Consider the following 19,805-nt stretch of genomic DNA (forward strand, 5'->3'; position numbering starts at 1 on the left):
AATGAAAAGGCCACTAAACTGAAGCTCAACACTGAGTAAAGATCCTGGCCAACCTTAGCCCTGGAGGAGAGATGAGGAAGCACTCTGAGCAGAGGTTGATGACTTTGGGGAACAAATGTTGTTTACACAGTCACAGAGACTCAGTAACTATTAGTTGGTTTTGCTGAGTGTTTTTTTTTGGGGGGGGAATAAGTGATACCCAGTAGAATATAATTTGCTTAAAGGCAGTGATTACCTCATTTTTGCATTTGTATCCTCAGAAGCAGCATGGAATAATGGTTAAAGAGCTGGCTCCAAAGCCAAAAGACCTAGGTTCAAGTCTTACCTTTGACTTACACTGGCTACTGAGACCCCAGGCAAACCATTTAAATCTTCAGTGCTCTAATTAACTCTTTAGGACTCAATGTGCAGAGAAGGTGCCTGCCTCCATTGGTAATAATAGCTAAAAATAATAGCCAACATTTACACAGCACTTACTATGTGCCAGGCACAGCATTAACCACTTTACAACCATTATCTCATTTGATTCTCACAACAACCCTGAGATGCAGATGTCATTATTAACCCCATTTTACAGACGAGGAAATTGAGGTGAGCAGAGGTTAAGTGACTTGCCCAGGGTCACAAACCTGGTAAGTCTCTGAGGTTGGATTTGAACTCTAGCGTCCCGTGACTCCGGGTTCAGCGCTCTATCCACTGCAACCCCTAGTTAAGTTTCCTTATGTGGACGTTGCCGAGTCACCGTCCCTATCCTCACCATCTGACCCATAGTAGGTATTTAATAAAAGCTTACTGATTTATATCTGAAAGTGACTGGTACGTAAAAACAAAGAGCATCAATAAATCACCTTCAAATAAAAGAAAATAACAAAAACAAAGAGACTCCCCTCCCACCAGAAGGGGAAGTTGCACTGGAGGATCTCTGAGGTCCCCTTCAGCTTTGAGTCTGTGGAAAGAAGCTGGCATTCTTTGATACAGCTGAGCCCACACGTATGTTCTCAAGTCTCTTTAAAAGAGACATGTTTCACCTTCATGATTTTCCCCAGCCACTCTACCAGTACATGAAAGCCACAAAATAATTTTATATTCTGTCATGAATACATTTTTTGGCACGCATGCCAATCTACTAAATCCTAAAGGCTTTTGTAAAGCTCAGTAACAAAAGAGGCCCCAAGACTTGCAGCTAAACCAACCACAGAAACAAAGAAACTCTCAGAAATAGGGAGAAAGCTAGAAAAGTCTACTCCTGTGTTTCTAGTCCATCTCTCAGCATAAAAATAGATGAAAGGAAACAAACTGCAGGGAAGTCATAAATGATTTATAAATGGTCTAACTTAATCCTAAAATCAAATGAGAGGAATAATTCTTTTTTAAAAGTGCCTGATAAGCTATGTTGTATTGGGGTAAAAAATCTAAAAAGACTGAACACATTCTGGCCAGTAGAAAATCCTTGCATACCAAATAAAAGTGTTGCCTTTTAGCCAGGGCCCTGAGCACAGCAACAGAATCATCCATGATTCTTACTTGAGCCTAGCTCAGATTTTTACGGTGTCATATGGCCTGTTCTTAGGAATGGATATATGAAAATTCTATAAATTCAATATATTTATTTATTTCTTCGTCTTTTTTGGGTGGGGGCAATCAGGGTCAAGGGACTTACCCAGGGTTACACAGCTAGTGTCATGTGTCTGAGGTCCCATTTGAACTCAGGTCCTCCTGACTATAAGGCCAGAGCTCTATCTACTGTGCCACCTAGCTGCCCCCACTATATTTACTTTCAAGGGTTTAAAGTAAGAAAATTAAATTTCTATCTTGGAATATGAAGGAGCCAATCTCTAGTGCTTCCAGCAGGCAAAGACAAGGTATAGCTTTCCTACCAAGAGAAAAATTTTAGAAAAGACAAGAAAAACTCAAGTGCTTTATGACATAACCAATACATAAACAAATTGCTATCAGATTTCCCCCATATTTAAGAAGAAAATTTAGGTGTGGAAACTTATTAAAAAATCTTATTAATACTGAAAACCACATGTTATCTATGTATTCCTACTGAATAAATCAGGAAGAATAATGGATGGGCTGCTGTCTGATATTAAAAAGTGATTTCACTTGAGGGTTTCTGGGGATATCAAAAGGTGAGGACAAAAATGACATATTTTATGATATCATCAGAACCAAGAGATTAAATTTTTCCTCCAACTCACTGACGCTCAGGTCTTACATATAACCATTTTAATAAAGGCAAGGGACTAGGGGGAAGAGAGAAATGAACTCCATTGTTAATCTAGAAAGCTTTGTCTTAATAAAAAGTACATTGGTTTGTGTTGTTTTTTTTTTTCCACAATGCCTCTCGCATCTGTTGAAGAAACCCTAAATATAGGATAACTAATTTGCCTAAAGTCACACAGCTAATTATTAAGGAGTATAGTGTGATGCAAAGAGCACTGGACTTGGAAGTCAGGGGAGAACTAGGTTCAAATCCCAGTTCTGACATTTAATACTTATATGACCTTGGGAAAATTCACTTAACCACTCCAAGCCTGTTTCTTCAGCTGTAAAATGGAGGTAACTATACTTGCATGGATTGCCTCACAGTGATGATGTACTTTACACAGAAAGCCCTTGGGAAGCACTGGTGAAATATAAGTTATTACTATTAACAGAGTTTAGACTGGAAACAAGTGAAGAGCCTCCTAGCCCCATATGTATTGTGTCTAAAACACCACATACATGAGATAGTTGTGTCTAAGACGTTCTAAAATTCTACATGAACACACATGGAATTGGAGGAAAGAAGGACAAGGTCTTTTTCCCTAATTGTTTGTCTAATCCAACTCCAAAGTGCGCCTGGAGAGACTGAAAAACCTACCTCATCTATCATGGTGAACTCCATCAGTGCTATTCACTAACCACAGTGCAGAGGTCTAGCTTTTCTTTGTTGTTTTGTTCATTTGTTTGTTTGGGAGGACAGGATGTAGGGGAGAACACAGCAAATAGGTTTAATACCTTCTGGATTAAGTAAGTCACAATAGAAGACCTACAAATTTCACTAAATGTTTGCAAGATGTCATTTCGTAGAATATTTGAGCTAGAAGGGATCTCAGAGATCAGTTCAGGCCTCAAAACAGTCTAATGAAAATCAGGCACTGAACTTTTTTTTTTTTTTGAGTCAAAATATAAATAAAAAATGAATAACATAAGTTTTAATAAATAAAAACAAATATTTAAAGTCACTCTGTTAGCACCTTTTGCTGAGGTTTTCATGAAAGAAAACTCTAAGATAATCTGATGCAGGCAGATAGTTGCACAGTGAATAAGACTGGGATGGTAGAGGAACTTTCTCTAGAGAAAGTCCCTTCCCACCTCCCCAAACTCAAAAGAAATCAAGCCTTTAGGAAATCATATGCATGTGATGTTGTCCATGTGTCCCTTATATGCAAAAATGGCCCCAAATGTCATCCCAGTTAGGCAGCTGCTACAATTCCTCTTCCTTTGTGGAATTTCAGTGTCAGGGACTTAGGGCCAGAAGGGCTCTTGGAGGCCATCCAGTACAGCACCAGAGACTGACATTTGGACAGGTTAAGTCACACCACTATTTGTGGTCTGAAGTAGGATTTGAACCCAGGCCTGTCTTTTACCCCACCATGCCTTTCATTTTCCTTCCCTCTTCCCCTCGGCAGGTATCTGAAGCAGGGGGCACCATGGAGGAGGGCTGATGACTTCCCAAAGCTCCTGCTATCTCTCTTCACAACTTTTGCTGTTACTCTAGCAGCCGCAGCCTCAGCACGTCCCAGTTCCTCTTGCCTTGCAGAGGGGCTATCCTGATACTGTGAAGAAATTATAAAGCAGGTGCTTCTCTGAAATATAAAGCAATTTTTCTTCAGTCCTTTGAATATCCAAAGACCTACTATTATCACTTATGTGAGTTCTTGTCTTTCCCAAGAGTATCGAAGAGAAAAAAAAGGAACATATTGTAGGGATACCTCAACCAGTTTCTAATTTTTACTACTAAAAATAACAACACTGAGAAAACATCACAAGGGATGCATGCTTGCTTGAGGACAGGAAGAAAGGAGAGAAGTTTGAGAAGTGTGTTGTGTTCCATGGTGAGTCACATAAGGAAAGAAACCAGTCATGTTGCTTTCAATGCCGCTTCTGTGTACCTAAGATTCCTCCTCCTTTACAAGGGAAGCTACTATTTGTCCCATCTACCACCCAGGGTTGTCATGAGGAAACTGCTTTGTAAATGTTAGTGTTATATAAAAAGGATCTACTACCATTATTACAGAGGCAACGTAGTGTAATAAATGAATACCGTGCCAGGCTGAAAGTCATGAAGATCTGGCTTCAAATCCAGCTTTTAACCTCTAGATGGTTCAGGCACAAATCCCTAAGACTTTTATTAAGTCAGAGATGGGTTTTGCTTTGCATTAATGGAGGGAGTTTCCACTTCAGGGATTTTTTAGGAGATAAAATCACAGATTATAATTCTTATTAACAAACTCTCTAAGCTTAAGTTTTCCTCATCAACAAAATGAAGACATTAGACAACAGGTCTAATGCTGGGCTCCCCTTCTGTTCTAAAATCCTGATTGCTATGAAATCATGTTGAAAACAATAGGTGGTAGAAGAGGGAAGAGAAACTGACAAGCCAATCCCTGGGACTCTCAGGAAAAAAATAAATGGTGTGGAAAAATGTCTCCAAGGTTTACAGTGACAGGAGTCCCAGCCCCATGCTATTTCTCACTCCTCACTTTTTAAACATTTTTCACTGCCCTTATTACCCTTTTCCTGCTAGCACTAGCTCCCCAACCTGGTGAAGCACCTGCCCCTGCCCCAAGCCATTCCTACTTCTAGGCCAGAGGAAGGATGTCAGGGCTATAGACAAAGGGGAGAAGGGATGCATGGAGGATGTATTCTTGGTATGTCCCAAAGTACATCTTTAAATGTATTTTATCGCAGAAACACTGGACACAACGGTTATTTAGTTCCCACAGTAATACTGCAATACAATAGTGTACTTCAAAAAACCTGTGATTTCGCTTTCTAGAATGGCAAAATTTAGCCAAAAAATTAAAACTTAAATTTAAAAAAAAAAAAATCCAACACTGGCAGGACTGTGGGGAAACTAGGCACTCTAATCCAGTCAACTCTCATCATTCATGGTAGTTATGTGCTATAAAGTCACCACAAACACTGAATCAGCAAACAATGAAGCAGTGCTCCTGGGGAAAATACCAGGTTAGGCTTCTGTGAGCCTCTGGCCACAGTACTTAACTTTAGCACTTTGCAGAGAGGCTTCCATATGGCTCACAGAATCTCCTCTTCCTTTTTCTGGATGTACCGTATTGTTGATTCAGCACTGAACTCATTGCCAACAGTATTGTAACTCATGCCTGAATGAAGCTTATCTAACACATGTATTTTCTCCATAAGGTACACCACAGCTTTCTTGTGCTTAGGAACACTAGGCAGCACTTCAGCACTATACTTGAGGGCCATTTTAAACAGCAAAATCAGCAACAAAAAGCACAAAAAATGTGAAAAACATGGCACTAAACAGACTGCAAAAAATGCCTTCATACTGATGAAAAATGCCTTCATATTGTTTACAGTAGGACAGCAGAAACAAGAAGGCATGGAGCCGCTTTGTTCAACCTCAGCTGGGAATGTGGGCATTGGATTGTTTTTTTTTTGCCACTGCACATGTCCACAAATGACTCCAAAAGCACCACAAGTACTGATTTGGAGGTCACAAAAAATTTTTTAGCAAACAGACAAATTCACAAATACAGAATTCACTAATAATACAGATCAACTGTATGTTACTGGTAAAATTTTTCAGTGGTGTAAATATTTTGGAAGGCAATATGGCAAGATACAATGTTGTAGAACTGATCGCACCTTCTGAATTATCAGACAAATAGTCTAAAAAGGACCTATTGGTACTCAAATACTGTTAGCTGTTCTATTTGTAATGGCAAAATATATTAGAAACAACCTATATGTCTAACAGTAGAATAAGTTTTTATTACGGTCTGTTAATGTAACATGATATTATGGTGCTATATTTGAGTCAGAAAATATGAAGCGTACAAAAAAATGGAAAGGGCTAATATTAGGTAATGAGATCAGCAGAACCAGAAGAACTGACTACAACTCTGTCAAAGGCTGTGGAACTTCACACAGAACCTAGAAAGGGGCTGCCAACTATGTGCCAGGAATGGTGGTTAAGTGCTGGAGCAAAATGCATTTGTTTCTACTTAGTTATAAAACAACTAATTATAATTAGCAGGTATATAAGATTTATTCCTCACTCTGTACATTTCCATGATTCTTTGTTTTTGTTACTATCTCTGTTAATAAAAATAAAACAAAAGATCTGAGACTTGTGGGCGGGGGGGGGGCCCCCCTGAGGGGCGGAGCACTCCCTCAAGCCATGCAGTTCACCACCTCTTCATGCCACAGCAGGCTGGTTCCAAGAGCTGCTGAGCTCTAAAATATTTCCAACTGAGGAGTCAAGCTTCTGGTGATGAGCCTTCTCAATCTCAGTCATCAGACAACAGATATCCAGACCAAAGTCAGGCTTAGAATTGAAACCTTTTCAGCGTGGTAGAACCTGCCAGAGGTTTCAGCTACACGGTAGAGAAGGACAAAATACTTGACTTAAAGTCAAAAAACCTAGCTCTGCTACTTAGAAGTTATAGAACCAGAGATGCGTCACTTAGCTTCAGTTTTCTCAGTGGCAAAATAGGGATAATAATATACAACTGAACTCACAGGGTTTTGGCTAGGAAAATCCTTTGTAAACTTTCAATCAATGAATCAACAAGCATTTAGTGCTTATTATGAGTCAGGCACTAGGAACACAAAGACAAGATGAGAACAATAGCTGTGAATAGCAAAAACAGATTTTGAGAGATGTTATGGAGGTAGAAATTCCAAGATCTGGCAACTAACTGGATATGTGTGATGAGGGAAACTCAGGTGATTGGAAGGATGGTATTGACCTCAACAGAAATCAGTCCTGTATTGGCCTAATATCTGAAGAATCCAGATCCTCATCTACAACACAAAGAGGCTAATGAACAGGGCAGGACTTTTGTATAATACACACATCTATGGGAAAATATCTGTTACTTTCAAAAAGACAACTCAGAAATATGTCTTTTAGAACAGTACATTTTTAAGTTGGAGCCTGCTTGCAAATGTTCCAGATGTCAATGGACCCACTCTGCATAAGTCAATAGCTGATCTCTAATGTGAATGATGCTTCTGAAATATTTGCTGGGGGAAGGGGGTGGGGGTGGGATGGGGTGGGGTGGAATGCAAAGCCAAGAATATGTCTGGGTTCCTACCGTTTTCCACTACAGTTCTTGTCATTCAGCCCACCAACCTTGCTCAGGGCAGACCAGGCTGTGAGAGCAACATAGGGCAAGGAAGCAGCTTCAGTGTGAGTGAGAGACTTGGGCTTATGAGACACCTATATTTGAAGATAAAAATGTCAGGGACAAGCAATTACTTACATGTTCATACCAAAATAAATTAAATAAGCTTGCTTTTAAGTAGGGATAGGAGGAACCAGACCTATAATTTCACTGATAAAGGGAATTCTCATGAGTTGACCGACGAGTGAACTTCCTCTATTAATTAATGCAGGACAGCACCTTCTCTAGAAATTACAGTCTCAGAGAGGTGCCTAGAGCTCTGAGAAGTCAATGACATGGTCAAGATGTGTCAGGGAAGAACTTAAGGCCTCCCAGACCAAAAGCAAAGCTCTTTCCTCTTTTCCAGGTTACATTTGTCTTTACAAAAGCTGCTCAAACTGTCACGTATGATTCTATAGTCTTTGTCATTCAAGGTTTAGTGAAGTCTTTCAAAGCCCATGGCCTAAAGCCTCCAAAATTATCCCTAAGTCTTATAACCAAATGAGTGGATCTGCTTCATAGATAGCCAGGTTCAGTGGAGAGTTTAGGCAGACCACCTAAGATTACTTTATTCCCTCTCAAAGCACCATTCACTTAAGTGAGAAACAAAAGATTCCCTCTTCCCTTCCTCTACCTGATAGCCTGCTGGACCATCCCCCCTCCCCTGGCTGACTTTTCCCCTCTGCTCAAATATTCAGCCTCCTGGTTTTCAAGAATGAGACAACAAGAACATGGGTCCTGTTTCTCATGTAAACCAGGGAAACATCTTGAGCTCTATTCTAAATCCTCATCTTAACAAGTCAGGAGAGTCTACAGATACAAAATTCTGATTTTGTCTCCTCCTCCTTCCTGATGACTGCCCCCAAAGTATATACCAGGCTCTGAAACCAGCCAACGCTTTCCAACAAGCATCTGTTTACTCTCTCTGATTTCATGACATACTTCTTCATGTAGTTACCTCATTTGCACTGGCTACGACAAACTCTGATAGAGTGCCCTGTTTCCATGGAGGAACTGCTGCCCACACCTAAAAAAAAAAAAATCCATATATAAACATAAATATTTTAAAATAAATTTCTATTCTGATCTAGTGAAGCTAAGAGAGCTTCTCTTTCTCAAAACATAGCCTACCCTCTCCAAAAGTACCCATAAGCAGTACATTGATGTATACTATAATCAAAATGATTTTCAAGTAGGAGTCAATCTACAACTTAGTATGCTTCAGTGGGCACAGCCTCACCACACAGCCTGGTGCCAGAACATCCCACTGTATTTGTGTTCTTGCAAAGAACTTAAAAAAAAAAATTAAGTAAGCAGGCTGAATGGTGCTAAAGTAGTTGAGAAAAGCTGAAACCAAATAAAACCCAGCTGGCCTGAAATATTCATTAGCAAAAGAAAACTCCTAATGAAACTGTAGTGCTAAAAACAAGAAACAATTAATCTGAGGATTTACATCCATTTGCTATGCCAGAATTTTAGCAATTTTAAAAGTGAAAACTTCTTGGATAAGAATTATCATTTAAGAGCTCCTACAAGAAACTAATAGCCCCAAATGTTAATTCTTATATATAAATATATCTCCCAGATATTCTCTCCTTCTTCCCCCAAAAAGGTATGGATTTAAGAAAATCCAGAAATCAAACTATTGCCCCAGAGGGCAAGAATCCTATCTTGAACTTTCAGATAACATTATGCTGAAAGGAACTTAAGAGCTCTTGTAATCTGACCCTTTCATTTTATTGATGAGGAAGCAGGTCTAAAGAAATTACATGACTGATCAAAGGTCTCATGGTCAGTCCGTGGCAAAGGCAGGAAGAGAACCCAGCTTTCCTAATTCCTAAAGTGAATGGATACTCCGTACTAGACCACCAAGAATGCCTAGTACAAAAGATTGTCCACATGAATGTTGCTGAATGAAATTATTTTAGAATTTTAAAATTCTCCCAGGGAAACACTAGCCAAAGAGGTCAGGAAGTAACATGAACAAAGTAAGGTCATCAACCAGGCACTCTCACTGATGATTAAGTTCTAGAATGAAGTCACCCACAAGAAATTTCAAGAGATAAAAAAAAAAGGTAAAGCAGGTGACAGGCAGGAGCAGTATTGGGTTACATCACCTGATCTCCAGGTTTGAAATAGGTGACGGAAAGCCCACATTCCATCACCACGCCAGAGACATCCCGGCCCAGGGTCAAAGGAAATTCTTGCCCAAGGTCTTTCATAATCAGTGGATCACGCTTCATATTTAAAGCTCTTGCTCCATACCCACCTATAAAACATGATTTATCAATTTTCCCCCTGTTTAAGAAGAGGGCTAGACAAATTTAAATACAACCGCAAAAGCATAAAACAGAAACAAATAAACATTAGCTTCCTTGGGTACCTGAGGTGTGATGAAGTAAAATGGATTCATGGAACTTTAAAGCAAAAAATAACTTTGCAGTTCCTAGATCCTTGTTTTATGGAAGAGGGAAAACTAAGACCCATAGGGGTGAAAGTGCTTGTTCAAGGTGAGCCAGCTAACTTGTGGCAGGGCTGGAACCAGAATCCAAGTCTCCCGACTCAGTAATGACTCTTCAGAAGACAAAATAAAGACCACACTAGTTTTATACTGAACTTCTGGGAAGGGAGGAGGGAGGGGAACACTTAGGCCCTTCCCTAAAGAGGAGTAAATTGGCCCAGGTTGGAAACGGAACATATCAAAGCTCAGGCTGATCACAGAGGATCCAGGTCATGAGAAGCCATTGCATCTCCAGCCTGGGAGAGATTAGAAGACTCAGTTTTAAGATGGAAGGAGGAAGGGAAGAGAGGAAAGAAGGAAGGATACTAAATATAGATGAATATTGTTCCATTCAAAGTAGTCACCTTACAAAGCAACATCTTTTGGTTCTTCCCTTTTGAAAATGACTTTAGTGTCTAAGGCATATTCTTTTGATTATTTTCAATGGTGACAAATCTTTGCCTTTGAAAAAAACATTGAGCGTGAGGTCAAGGACAGCCTTGGATTTGAATTCCATCTGACACATATCAGCCATGTCCCCATAAGCAAGCCGCCTCACATCTCTATGCTTGTTAGTTATTGTGAAATGCAAATGACACAATTTAAAACACTTTGTAAACCTTAAATATGCTACATAAATGCTAATTATTGCTATCAGAGGATGGATTACATTTTTAGAAATGTCTCCGATATATTTAGGGCCAAATCTAGCATATAACAGAGATAGTCAAGCTGGATAACATCATTTTTAAACAAACCAAAAAAGCTAATAGTCATAAACAAATACAACTGAATTTTTTTTGGAGCAGGAGAGAAAATGGAGTTGGGAATATTAACGAGTTCTAAGGGTCAATTCCAAAAAAGGAACTTCTAAAACATCATGAGCAATAGAATTGACAGAACAAGTGTATAACCTCCCCAGGTGACAACTTCAGAAGGGATCTTTCGGATGTATAAATATTAAGTGTGCTTGTTCATTAAAATCTTACAAATTTAGCTCTTGGGCCATCTTAGTAACAACTTGTCAATTTCCATTCTGCCTGGAGAGCCCCGATTAAAGCTCAAGGGAAGAAAGCAGAGGCAAAAGTCCAAGCAGCCTGACTGTGAAGACTAGGGGCCAAGATGGTCACCATCTGGCTGAAGCCTTCAGAGATAAACACCCTAACCAGGGCTGTACTGGCTCTCCTCCACAATCCAGATCTCTTATCCCTCTGTTAAGACTCTTAACCACTATTTGAATCCTCCCTGATCCAGGTCATTCCATCTTTTAATGCAATGTCTACCTGCCTGAAATCTATGCACAGTTATGCCTCATGGACCCCCTTGACATTCCAGACTGACTGCCTTCTATGTGGCCAAGTGTAGTACTTATATAATAAATTATTTCTCCTTTTTACTACTTAGTACTTATATAATAAATTATTTCTTTCTACTACTTTAGAATCACATTTTTCATTTCTTTTAAGGAGTCAAAATAGAAAGTAAATAGAGCTATCTCCTATTCTCAACAGGCCAACCACACAGTTTACAGTAACTCAAATCAATAAACAAGGCAAAATTGTATTATCTTGTCTATACCCAATACCCTGTCCTAAATGTCAGCTAGGTGGCACAGCTGATAGAGTACTGGGCCTGGAGGCAGGAAGACTCCTCTTCCTGAGTTCAAATCTGGCCTCAACACTTGCTGTATGACACTGGGCAAGTCACTTAACCTGTCTGCCTCAGTTTCCTCATCTGTAAAATAGGGATAATAACAACACCTACCTCCAAGGTTGCTGTGAGGACCAAATGAGATACTATCTGTAAACTGCTTGGTACATTGCCTGGCACATAGTAGGTGTTATATGAATGTTAGCTATTATTATTTTTAGACATCATTTAGTCCAACTACCTCATTCTATGCATAAAGAAACTGAGACCCACAGAGGTAAAGTGACTTCCCCAGGTCATACAGGCAATAAGGGGATTTAAACCCAGGGTCTTCCGATTCCAAATCCATTTCCATAGTACCACACTGATTCAGAGGCCACTTCTTAAAGGCTCCAGGTAAATGACCACCTGCAGACAATCTCTCTCCCAACAAATAGATGCCCCTCAGTGAATCTGAATTTGTCAGTACATCTTCTACTTTCTTTCCAACCAATCAACTATATATCCAATCTTTTGCCAAGTCCTAACCTTTATATCTTCATAACATCTCTTACGAAAGATTCCTTCTCTTCTCTGACACAGTCACCACTCATAATCTCACACCTAGACTATTACAACAGCCTTCTGGTTGGTCTCTTTACCTCAATTTTCTCTCCGCTGCAGTTGCCAGTTTTCTTCCTAAAGTTCAGGCCTTCTACTCACTAAACTCCATAGCTCTCTATTATTTCCAGGATAAAATACAAAATCCTGTGCTTGGCTTTTAACATCCTTCAGGACACGGCCCCTTTCCAAACAACAATCCAGTAACACTGGTCCTCTTGCTGCTCCTTGCATGCCACACTCCATCTGCCAACTCTGTGCCATGGTGGGAGTTGACTCCTCATGCCTGGGACGTTCTTTCTCCTCACTCGTCTCCTGGTCTCTCCACTTTCCTCACTCAAATCCTGCCTCCTGCAAGAGGCCTTTCCCTACCCCCCTCCAGTGCTATGACCTTCCTTGAAATTGCTTCCAGTTTAGCCTGTATATAGCTTGTATATACATAGTTGTTGGCTTGTCTTCTCCTCCCCTTAAATGTGAGCTCTCTGAGAGCAGGGCTGTTTTTGCCTTTCTATCCTCAGTGCTTAGCATAGCGCCTGGCACATGAATGCTTAATAATTATTTGGTGAATAAGTGACTCCTACATGAAAAAGCTATAGAAATCAATCCTCATTTATAAACACCTGTCTTACAAATTCTCCTTCCCCCCCTAAAATGGCGGCCCCACACTCACTGCTGTTTGCTTCATGAAAAAACTTTGAGGACTCAGAAGTCGAGAACAGAAAGAAGCTGTGAAAAGCAAGAACAGGTGAGGGGAGAAGGAAAGGAGAGGGGGAGGGGAAGAGTTGCTCTGCCCCAGATCAATTAGCTGTGCTCCTGCCCCAAAATATCTCTTCTCTATTGCCTTTCTTTGTATTCCTTAAGCTTAGCACTGTGCCTAGCACATAGAAAGCACTTAATAAATGTTTATTGTCTGAACAACTTTTATAAACTGCCTGAAATGCCACCAGTCAGAGATTTCTTCATTAATAAGAATCTTCTTGTTAAAAACACCAATTACTCTGGGAAAGTTGTGGGGTTTGAGATTAGGCATACATTATTTTGAATTTATTTGAGATTGATTTCTCCCTGGCCTCTAGGTGAGATAAGCCCCATTGACCAGAAGGGAGTTTTTGACTAGGAGGTAGCTGAGCAATTTTAGAGGTTAAAACAGGTTTGGGTGAGATACCACAATGAGACTTAGGGCAATGTGGAGGGTACAGAAACTAAGGTGGGAGGATGCCAAAGACAAATTTCACTTATTTTCAAAGTTGTGCCCAGGGTAGTGCTTTAGAAAGGGTCCATAGTGGTGGAGGAAAGGGGGAAAAAAGGACAAAATTTTCTATTTCTTTTTCTCTTCTTCTTTGCTGTACCTCACAGGCCTACTTCCCTCAGGATCATGCCATTAGGATTACAATACATCCTTATTAAGGATTTAATATAATTTAAAGGCTCAAATAGGAATCTAATTCCCACTTATGACACTATTTCTATGGGAAAATGTTCTAAGCCAACATAATTTTTAAAATACAAGCTATATATTATTTGGAGTCTGTTTGATTCTATGATCTAGTCATACTCTTCCCTCACCTCTCATCCCCCTTTCTCTCTCACAACAAAAAAACATATACTAATAGGCCATTTTATTAGTGTTCAGGTGTATTCTGTGGCCAGTGAACAAAATAAAATAACCATTACCACTTTGGCATTCAATATTTATGAGACAGTATGGTGTACTAGGAAGAGCCCTAGACTTTGAGTCAGAAGATCTGGGTTTGAATCCTACCTTCTGTAACATACTTGCATTATCTAATTTAATTTAACTCAACAGTACTTAATTCTACAAGTATTGAGTCCATTTAATGTGGCAGGTTATCATGGCAGCCTCCAAGACAAAACAGCCAAAAATCTAAGAGTCTCTACACCTGAAGCGGAAGAGGTTTGGGGTACATGTGGGGTGAAAACAAACGACTGAGATAAATACAAAATATACAAAATACAAAAAAAAAATTACAAAAATGCCTTGGGGGAGATGAGCACTATCAATTGGACGAACTTCACAAAGTATTGTGATGACCAAGGGAGAATGTATGTAATACATTTTTGCAACGATAAAAACACTGTATAAATATTTCACTGCTTCTTCTCTTTTTTCCAACTCCACAAAAACATAGATAAATGCTGCCTATTCATTGAACAGAGACATAGGCAGCAGAAGTAGGCATTCCCCAAAGCAGAATTTCAGTTCATATGAAACTATGAGTTTTCTCTCCCATACACTATATGCTATTCTGAGAATGGTCCAAATGAAATGCCATCCAGCCAAACTAGTTAACTAGGTCCACAGGATGGGTCAAATGAGTATCTCTGATATACTGACATATATCTGCAGTTTAAAAAAAAAAATCTCACAAGAGCAAAATAGTTGATACCTGAAAATAACAAACTTGTTGTGTGGCACAAAATACTGTGAAATGAAGGGGGTAGATTTGACTGGCTGACTTAAGTTATTATCTAGACCTATTCAGAGGAAGCCAGTCCTAAAGATTACAAAGGTTCTGTGGCCCTGATGTTTGCATGACCCTTATGGCACTGGGAGCCTTATAGCTTGGTTAATACAAAACAAATGTTGGTTTGACACTGGTTGCTTCGATTCAGTTTAGATTTTAAGGCTGCCATTCTTCTAGTATTTTCCATGATTATCATTTTATGCCCATCAGTTGCTGTCTTCCTTTCAAAACAGATTAGACAACTTCCTTACTTTTCTACAATCTTTCTTACTTTGTACAATCCCTACAAGAATCTATGGATCGGGAATGGGAGTAAGGCAGGGAGTACGTTAGCAACAAGACAGACTAACCTGGAAATGTCAATCCCTATCACTGCTAGCTCAAAAGAAGTCATTTGGTCTCATGAATACCATATAAAAACAAAATCTGCTTCTCTATTAGATTGTTAAATAGCAGCCAATGGACCACTGATTTGGTTTTGTAAATTTCACTGGGGAGAAAACAGAAATGCACAAGTTCTGAATGTAAAGCTTTAAAAGATAAGGTACAAATCCCAGAAAGGAGTAAAAATACTCACAATTTGGGCTTAAAGTCAGAGAATTTAAAGCAAGTATACATCTTATATAAAGTCCAAGCCCCTAGTCTTACAGATGGGGAAACTGAGCTGAAAAGTTTAACTAACTTGTCTGAGGTCACACAAGTTAAGAAGCAAGCAGAACTGGGATCTATCTATATACTTGAAAAGAACCGGCTCGTGAAGAGAACCAAGGTTAAAATCCTACCTCTGACATTCCCTTATGGCCTCTAGGTGGCGCCACATTGCACAAAGCCCTGGGCCTGGAGGCCCAAAGATTCCTCTGCCACAGTTAAAACCTGGCCCCAGACACTTACTAGAGTTGTGACCCCGGACAAGTCACTTAACCCTAAGTTTCCTCAGTTGTAAAATGAGCTGGAGAAGGAAATGGCAAATCATTCCAGTATTTTTGCCAAGAAAACCTCAAACGGGGTCACAAAGAGTCAGACTGAACGACAAAAGACAAGAGACTTGGACTAAATGGTTTCTGGGGTCCCATCTAGCTGGAGAGCTAAGATTTTCTGACTCCAAATCCTTCCACTTTGCCATGGGGACGCTGGATCAAAATTAAAATGACTATTTTAAAACAAACTATGAAAGTATTAAATGTTAAAAATAAACTGTTTTTAAATAATTGCTCATTTCTCACATGTCTGCGCTAATCTGGGACTTCTCTGACTTTTCCACCCTGGCCCAGGATGCTCAATGCTGGGAAAACCTCATCACCCCGCAGGGTTCCTTCAGCCCCGGCTCTCCATCCAGCTCATCATCCCCTCTGAACCTCTGGAGGAGGGGGCTCCGGCTCAGAAAAGCTCCTCAGAGCTCACCTGGCTCGCCTATTCTGGGATTTCTGACTTTTTCACCATGCCACCTGGTAGGCTGCCTTTCCCCACACCCTGATGCCCCCTTTTCATCATTTTGGTGTGTATCATCCCATTAGACTGGAAACTCCTTGAAGGCAGAACCTTGCTTTTTTTCCTATTTGTGTCCCCAGCACTAAGCACAGTGCTTGGCCCTTCGAAGGTGCTCAATAAATGTTTATTAACTATTAGAATCACAAATTCTCAAGCCATTATGAGACCTTAGAGATCATAAAAGCTAACCCTTATGTTATGAGACAAAAGAAATATAATGATTTGTCCAAGGTCAGGCAAGCAAATTAGTGGCACAGACAGAAATAGAACACATATCTATCTCGTGCCTCCCAGACCAGAATTCTTTCCAACCACACTGTTTTCTTATTGGGCTAAAAAATTACTCTAAGAGAACCATAAGCATTATGAGAAATTTACAGAAAAGAGGAAAGACATGATTCCTACTTTCAAGGAGCTTACCCAAAAATAAAATAATGATAAATATGTATCAATCTATCACTTACATATAGATAAATTTACATCTTTAATCACAAAAGTACTTCATACTGTTATTTCGTGCCATTTAATTTATTTTTAAAAGGGATTCCTGCATTCCCCTAAGCCTAGCTATATATGTTTTCCCAAACGTGTTTGGCCCCCCAAACTCTAGAAGTGCTCTTTCACCCTTTAAAAAAGAAAAGCTCCAAAGTCTATGTAGCCAAACTGGACAATGAATAACAAAGCAAACAATGCCAGCATTGAAAGCCAGTAGTCAAAGGAAGGAGGAACAGGTAGAGAATGTTCTACTTGTTTCTCTAATCAAATGTCAAACCATTCCAGGAAAAAAAAGGAGAATAGGGCTCATTGTGAAAAGAAGGTAAAAGCTGCAGAAACACATTCCCACTTTGGTTGGTGCATGAATAAAGCAAAGTAATAAGGTTTCAATTTATGTATATATAAATCCCCTATTGGAGTATAGTTTATTATTAATCTTAATTTGGTAACTGATAGGTAAATACAGAAAGGTTAGTCCCTCAAACACAGCTAAAAAATCTGAATATATCATTAAGGATATATTGTGGAGGGTTTATAATGGCTGCTTATGAGACTATAAACAGTAGCAACAAAGAACATGCAGTCAAAGTTAATAACATTCAATAGCTTACTTATAAAAATATGAGGCTAACTGGCCCAGCAGTTTACATGGCTGTAATTATATTTCCTTAGATGAAAATAGTTGACATTTATATGGCACTTCAAAGTTCACAAAGCTACTACATCCAATTTGATCTTCACAACTCTGATATAGGTATCAAGTTTTATTTTCCCCATTTTATAGGTAATAATTAACAGAAGGGATTCAAACCTAGGTCCTCTGAGTCCAAACTATGCCCCTCAATATACTTAATGTACTAGAGCATTTTAAGTCACTTGCTCTCTGACATCATAGCCAAAGATACAACTAAGTTCTCCACAGATTTGAAGATGCAAAATCCCATAGCAATTTTTCCCAAGTGAAAACAACTCAGAGTAATAAACCAGTTCAACATTCCGATAAACTTTAGTGAACCATATTTCTTGTAAACTTTCACCTAATGCCAACTTTTGCAAACATAGTTCACTGGTATAATTATTAAGGCATTATTTCCCACTCAAAGAAAAAGAGCGGTGTGGTGGATAAAGGGTTGGCCTTGGAGTCAGAATTATGTGGGTTTAAGTTACGTCTAGCACGTACTTGCTTAGTAATAGCACTTAATCTTTCAAGGCCAAATATCCTGGCAAATCAGTTAAGGTGCTCATCTGCACGGCTGGAAGGAGTTTTCTCACAGGGACATTGCTGTACTGATGAAATCACAAGTCTAGTATACCACTTACAGATGGGAAATTAACAAATAGTGTAAATGAGTTGAAATTGGGCAAAGTACCACTAAATTGAAGACACAAGAATAATCCTAGCCTTTACTTTGTTGGTTTCTCCAGTACACTAAATAAATTGTTAGCAATGAACATGACTGGCAAATAATAAAAATTCAAAATCTTGAACTGATGTAATTACAGCAAGAAAACTCTACGATCTGACACAGACCTCAGTAAATTTCCATGGTCACCACAGCTGGCCCTAAAAAAGGGACCTCTGTGAGTATTCTAGTCCAACCCCCTCATTTTGCAAATGAGGAAATTAAGGCCCAGATGATGTTATAGTATGGAAACTCTAGGACCTGAAGCTGGCCTCATTAAATCTTCACGGTCACGACAGATGTTCACAGAACGTGACCTCTGTGGTCATCTAATCTAACCCGTTAATGTTACAAGCGAGGAAACTGAGGCCCAGAGAAAGCACCTAATTAAATGACATAAGTCCCACTCAAAATCTAGTATTCTTTTCACTACAAAATGTGAGAACACTTGGTAGCAAGTACAACCCCCCCAACTGATAATTTATGAAGAAATAGAACTCAAATGACTTTATCAAACATAAAAACTGATCAAATTTACATTAAAAGAATACAATCTTTATTGTATTTTATACAAGTTCCAATTTCAACAAGGTTGTGAAGGGGCAAATTTAAAGGATTCTTCAAATCAAATGTTTGAGTTTTTTTTTTGTTTTGTTTTGCTTACATTTGACCTGTTCTCAATCTGTATCTCTGCCCAAGTTTTCTATAAGACACACCAAAAAAAACCCTTCAATACATTAATAACAGTTTTAGGAAAAAAAAAACTTACTTCTCATGTTAACATCTATAGGGTTTATACTGGCAGCATGGACCTTAATAATGACTTCATTTGGATAGTATATGACAGGAAACATCATGTTCTTTGTGAATCGGAGCACTTCATTGGCCCCGTATTTATCGATCACCCAAGCCGGCATGACAGTGCTCCTGGAAGCCGTGGTGCTGAAGTCTCGGACCCGCGGAGGTCTCGCCAGAGTCCCGCATCTCCCCGGGCAGAGACCGCCCGCCCTCCTCAGCACGAGCATCCTCAGAACCTCCATCCCCGGCACTGACCGCCCACGTGGCTCCCGCACCAGCCCCACCTAAGCCTAAGAACCCCGAGCCCCAGCAGGGTCGTGTCCCCCCCCCCTCCCCCCCTCACACACCCTGCCTTACTTCAGCCGCATTCGGCTAAAAAATGCCTTTTAAAAAGTCAATACTGAGAATGGAAAGGGGGGCATTGGAAGTAACCTGAACACACCCTAGGATATGAGATGGCTAAAAAAAAAATTTTTTTCGGAATAATCAATCAATAACCAACTCTGTTTTTACTCTTGTTCGTGTCAAGGGTCAAAATCCAACTTTAGTCTACAACGAATGGGCTCTGCCCGTTCTTCTAATTTATCTCTCCCTCCAAAAAAAAAAAATCCGATAATAATAATAATAACTCTCCCTGCTTCCCTGCCCTGCAAAGCAGTATCTCCGCGCCTCCTACCCCCTAAAGCTCCCGTGCAGACCCAGCCCGCTATAAACCTAACAATCTAAGGCCCCTGCCCAGCCCCGCTGGCTCCCCGAGGTCCCGGCAGGCTGCCCAAGAGGCGCACCCACCCGTCCCCAGCCCAGGCCGGGGTCTGAGCTCTCAGAGGTCGGGAAGGTCCGGGAGGATTTGAAGCTTCCTAGTCTCCACGAGTGCCCCCTCACACCCCGGCATGACCCAGGCAGCGGCCGGCGCGGCGGCAGCCAATGGCGTGCGAGGATCATTGCCCGGGGACCAACC

At 40.0% G+C, this 19,805-nt stretch overlaps 1 protein-coding gene across 2 annotated transcripts in view; it reads right to left on the bottom strand.

Annotated features, from left to right (window-relative positions):
- Window positions 1–19,728, bottom strand: part of RTN4IP1 (reticulon 4 interacting protein 1) — a 63,682-nt gene extending 43,954 nt beyond the window's left edge. Inside the window, exons 1-4 of one of the 2 annotated variants that reach the window (XM_027855412.1) lie at window positions 19,637–19,728; window positions 9,545–9,696; window positions 8,386–8,454; window positions 7,359–7,483 (exon numbers count right to left, since the gene is read on the bottom strand). In XM_027855412.1, coding sequence (XP_027711213.1) covers window positions 7,359–7,483; window positions 8,386–8,454; window positions 9,545–9,670 — 320 coding nt within the window. In that variant the 5' untranslated portion in view covers window positions 9,671–9,696; window positions 19,637–19,728. Of the gene's footprint in view, window positions 1–7,358; window positions 7,484–8,385; window positions 8,455–9,544; window positions 9,697–18,818; window positions 19,122–19,636 lie in introns of those variants that run through there. The other variant, XM_027855403.1, reaches the window with a different exon arrangement.
- Window positions 19,729–19,805: the final 77 nt, after the last annotated feature.

The sequence above is a fragment of the Vombatus ursinus genome, unplaced genomic scaffold (genome assembly GCF_900497805.2).
Source record: "Vombatus ursinus unplaced genomic scaffold, bare-nosed wombat genome assembly UNPS02000582.1, whole genome shotgun sequence".
Classification (NCBI taxonomy): Eukaryota; Metazoa; Chordata; class Mammalia; order Diprotodontia; family Vombatidae; genus Vombatus; species Vombatus ursinus.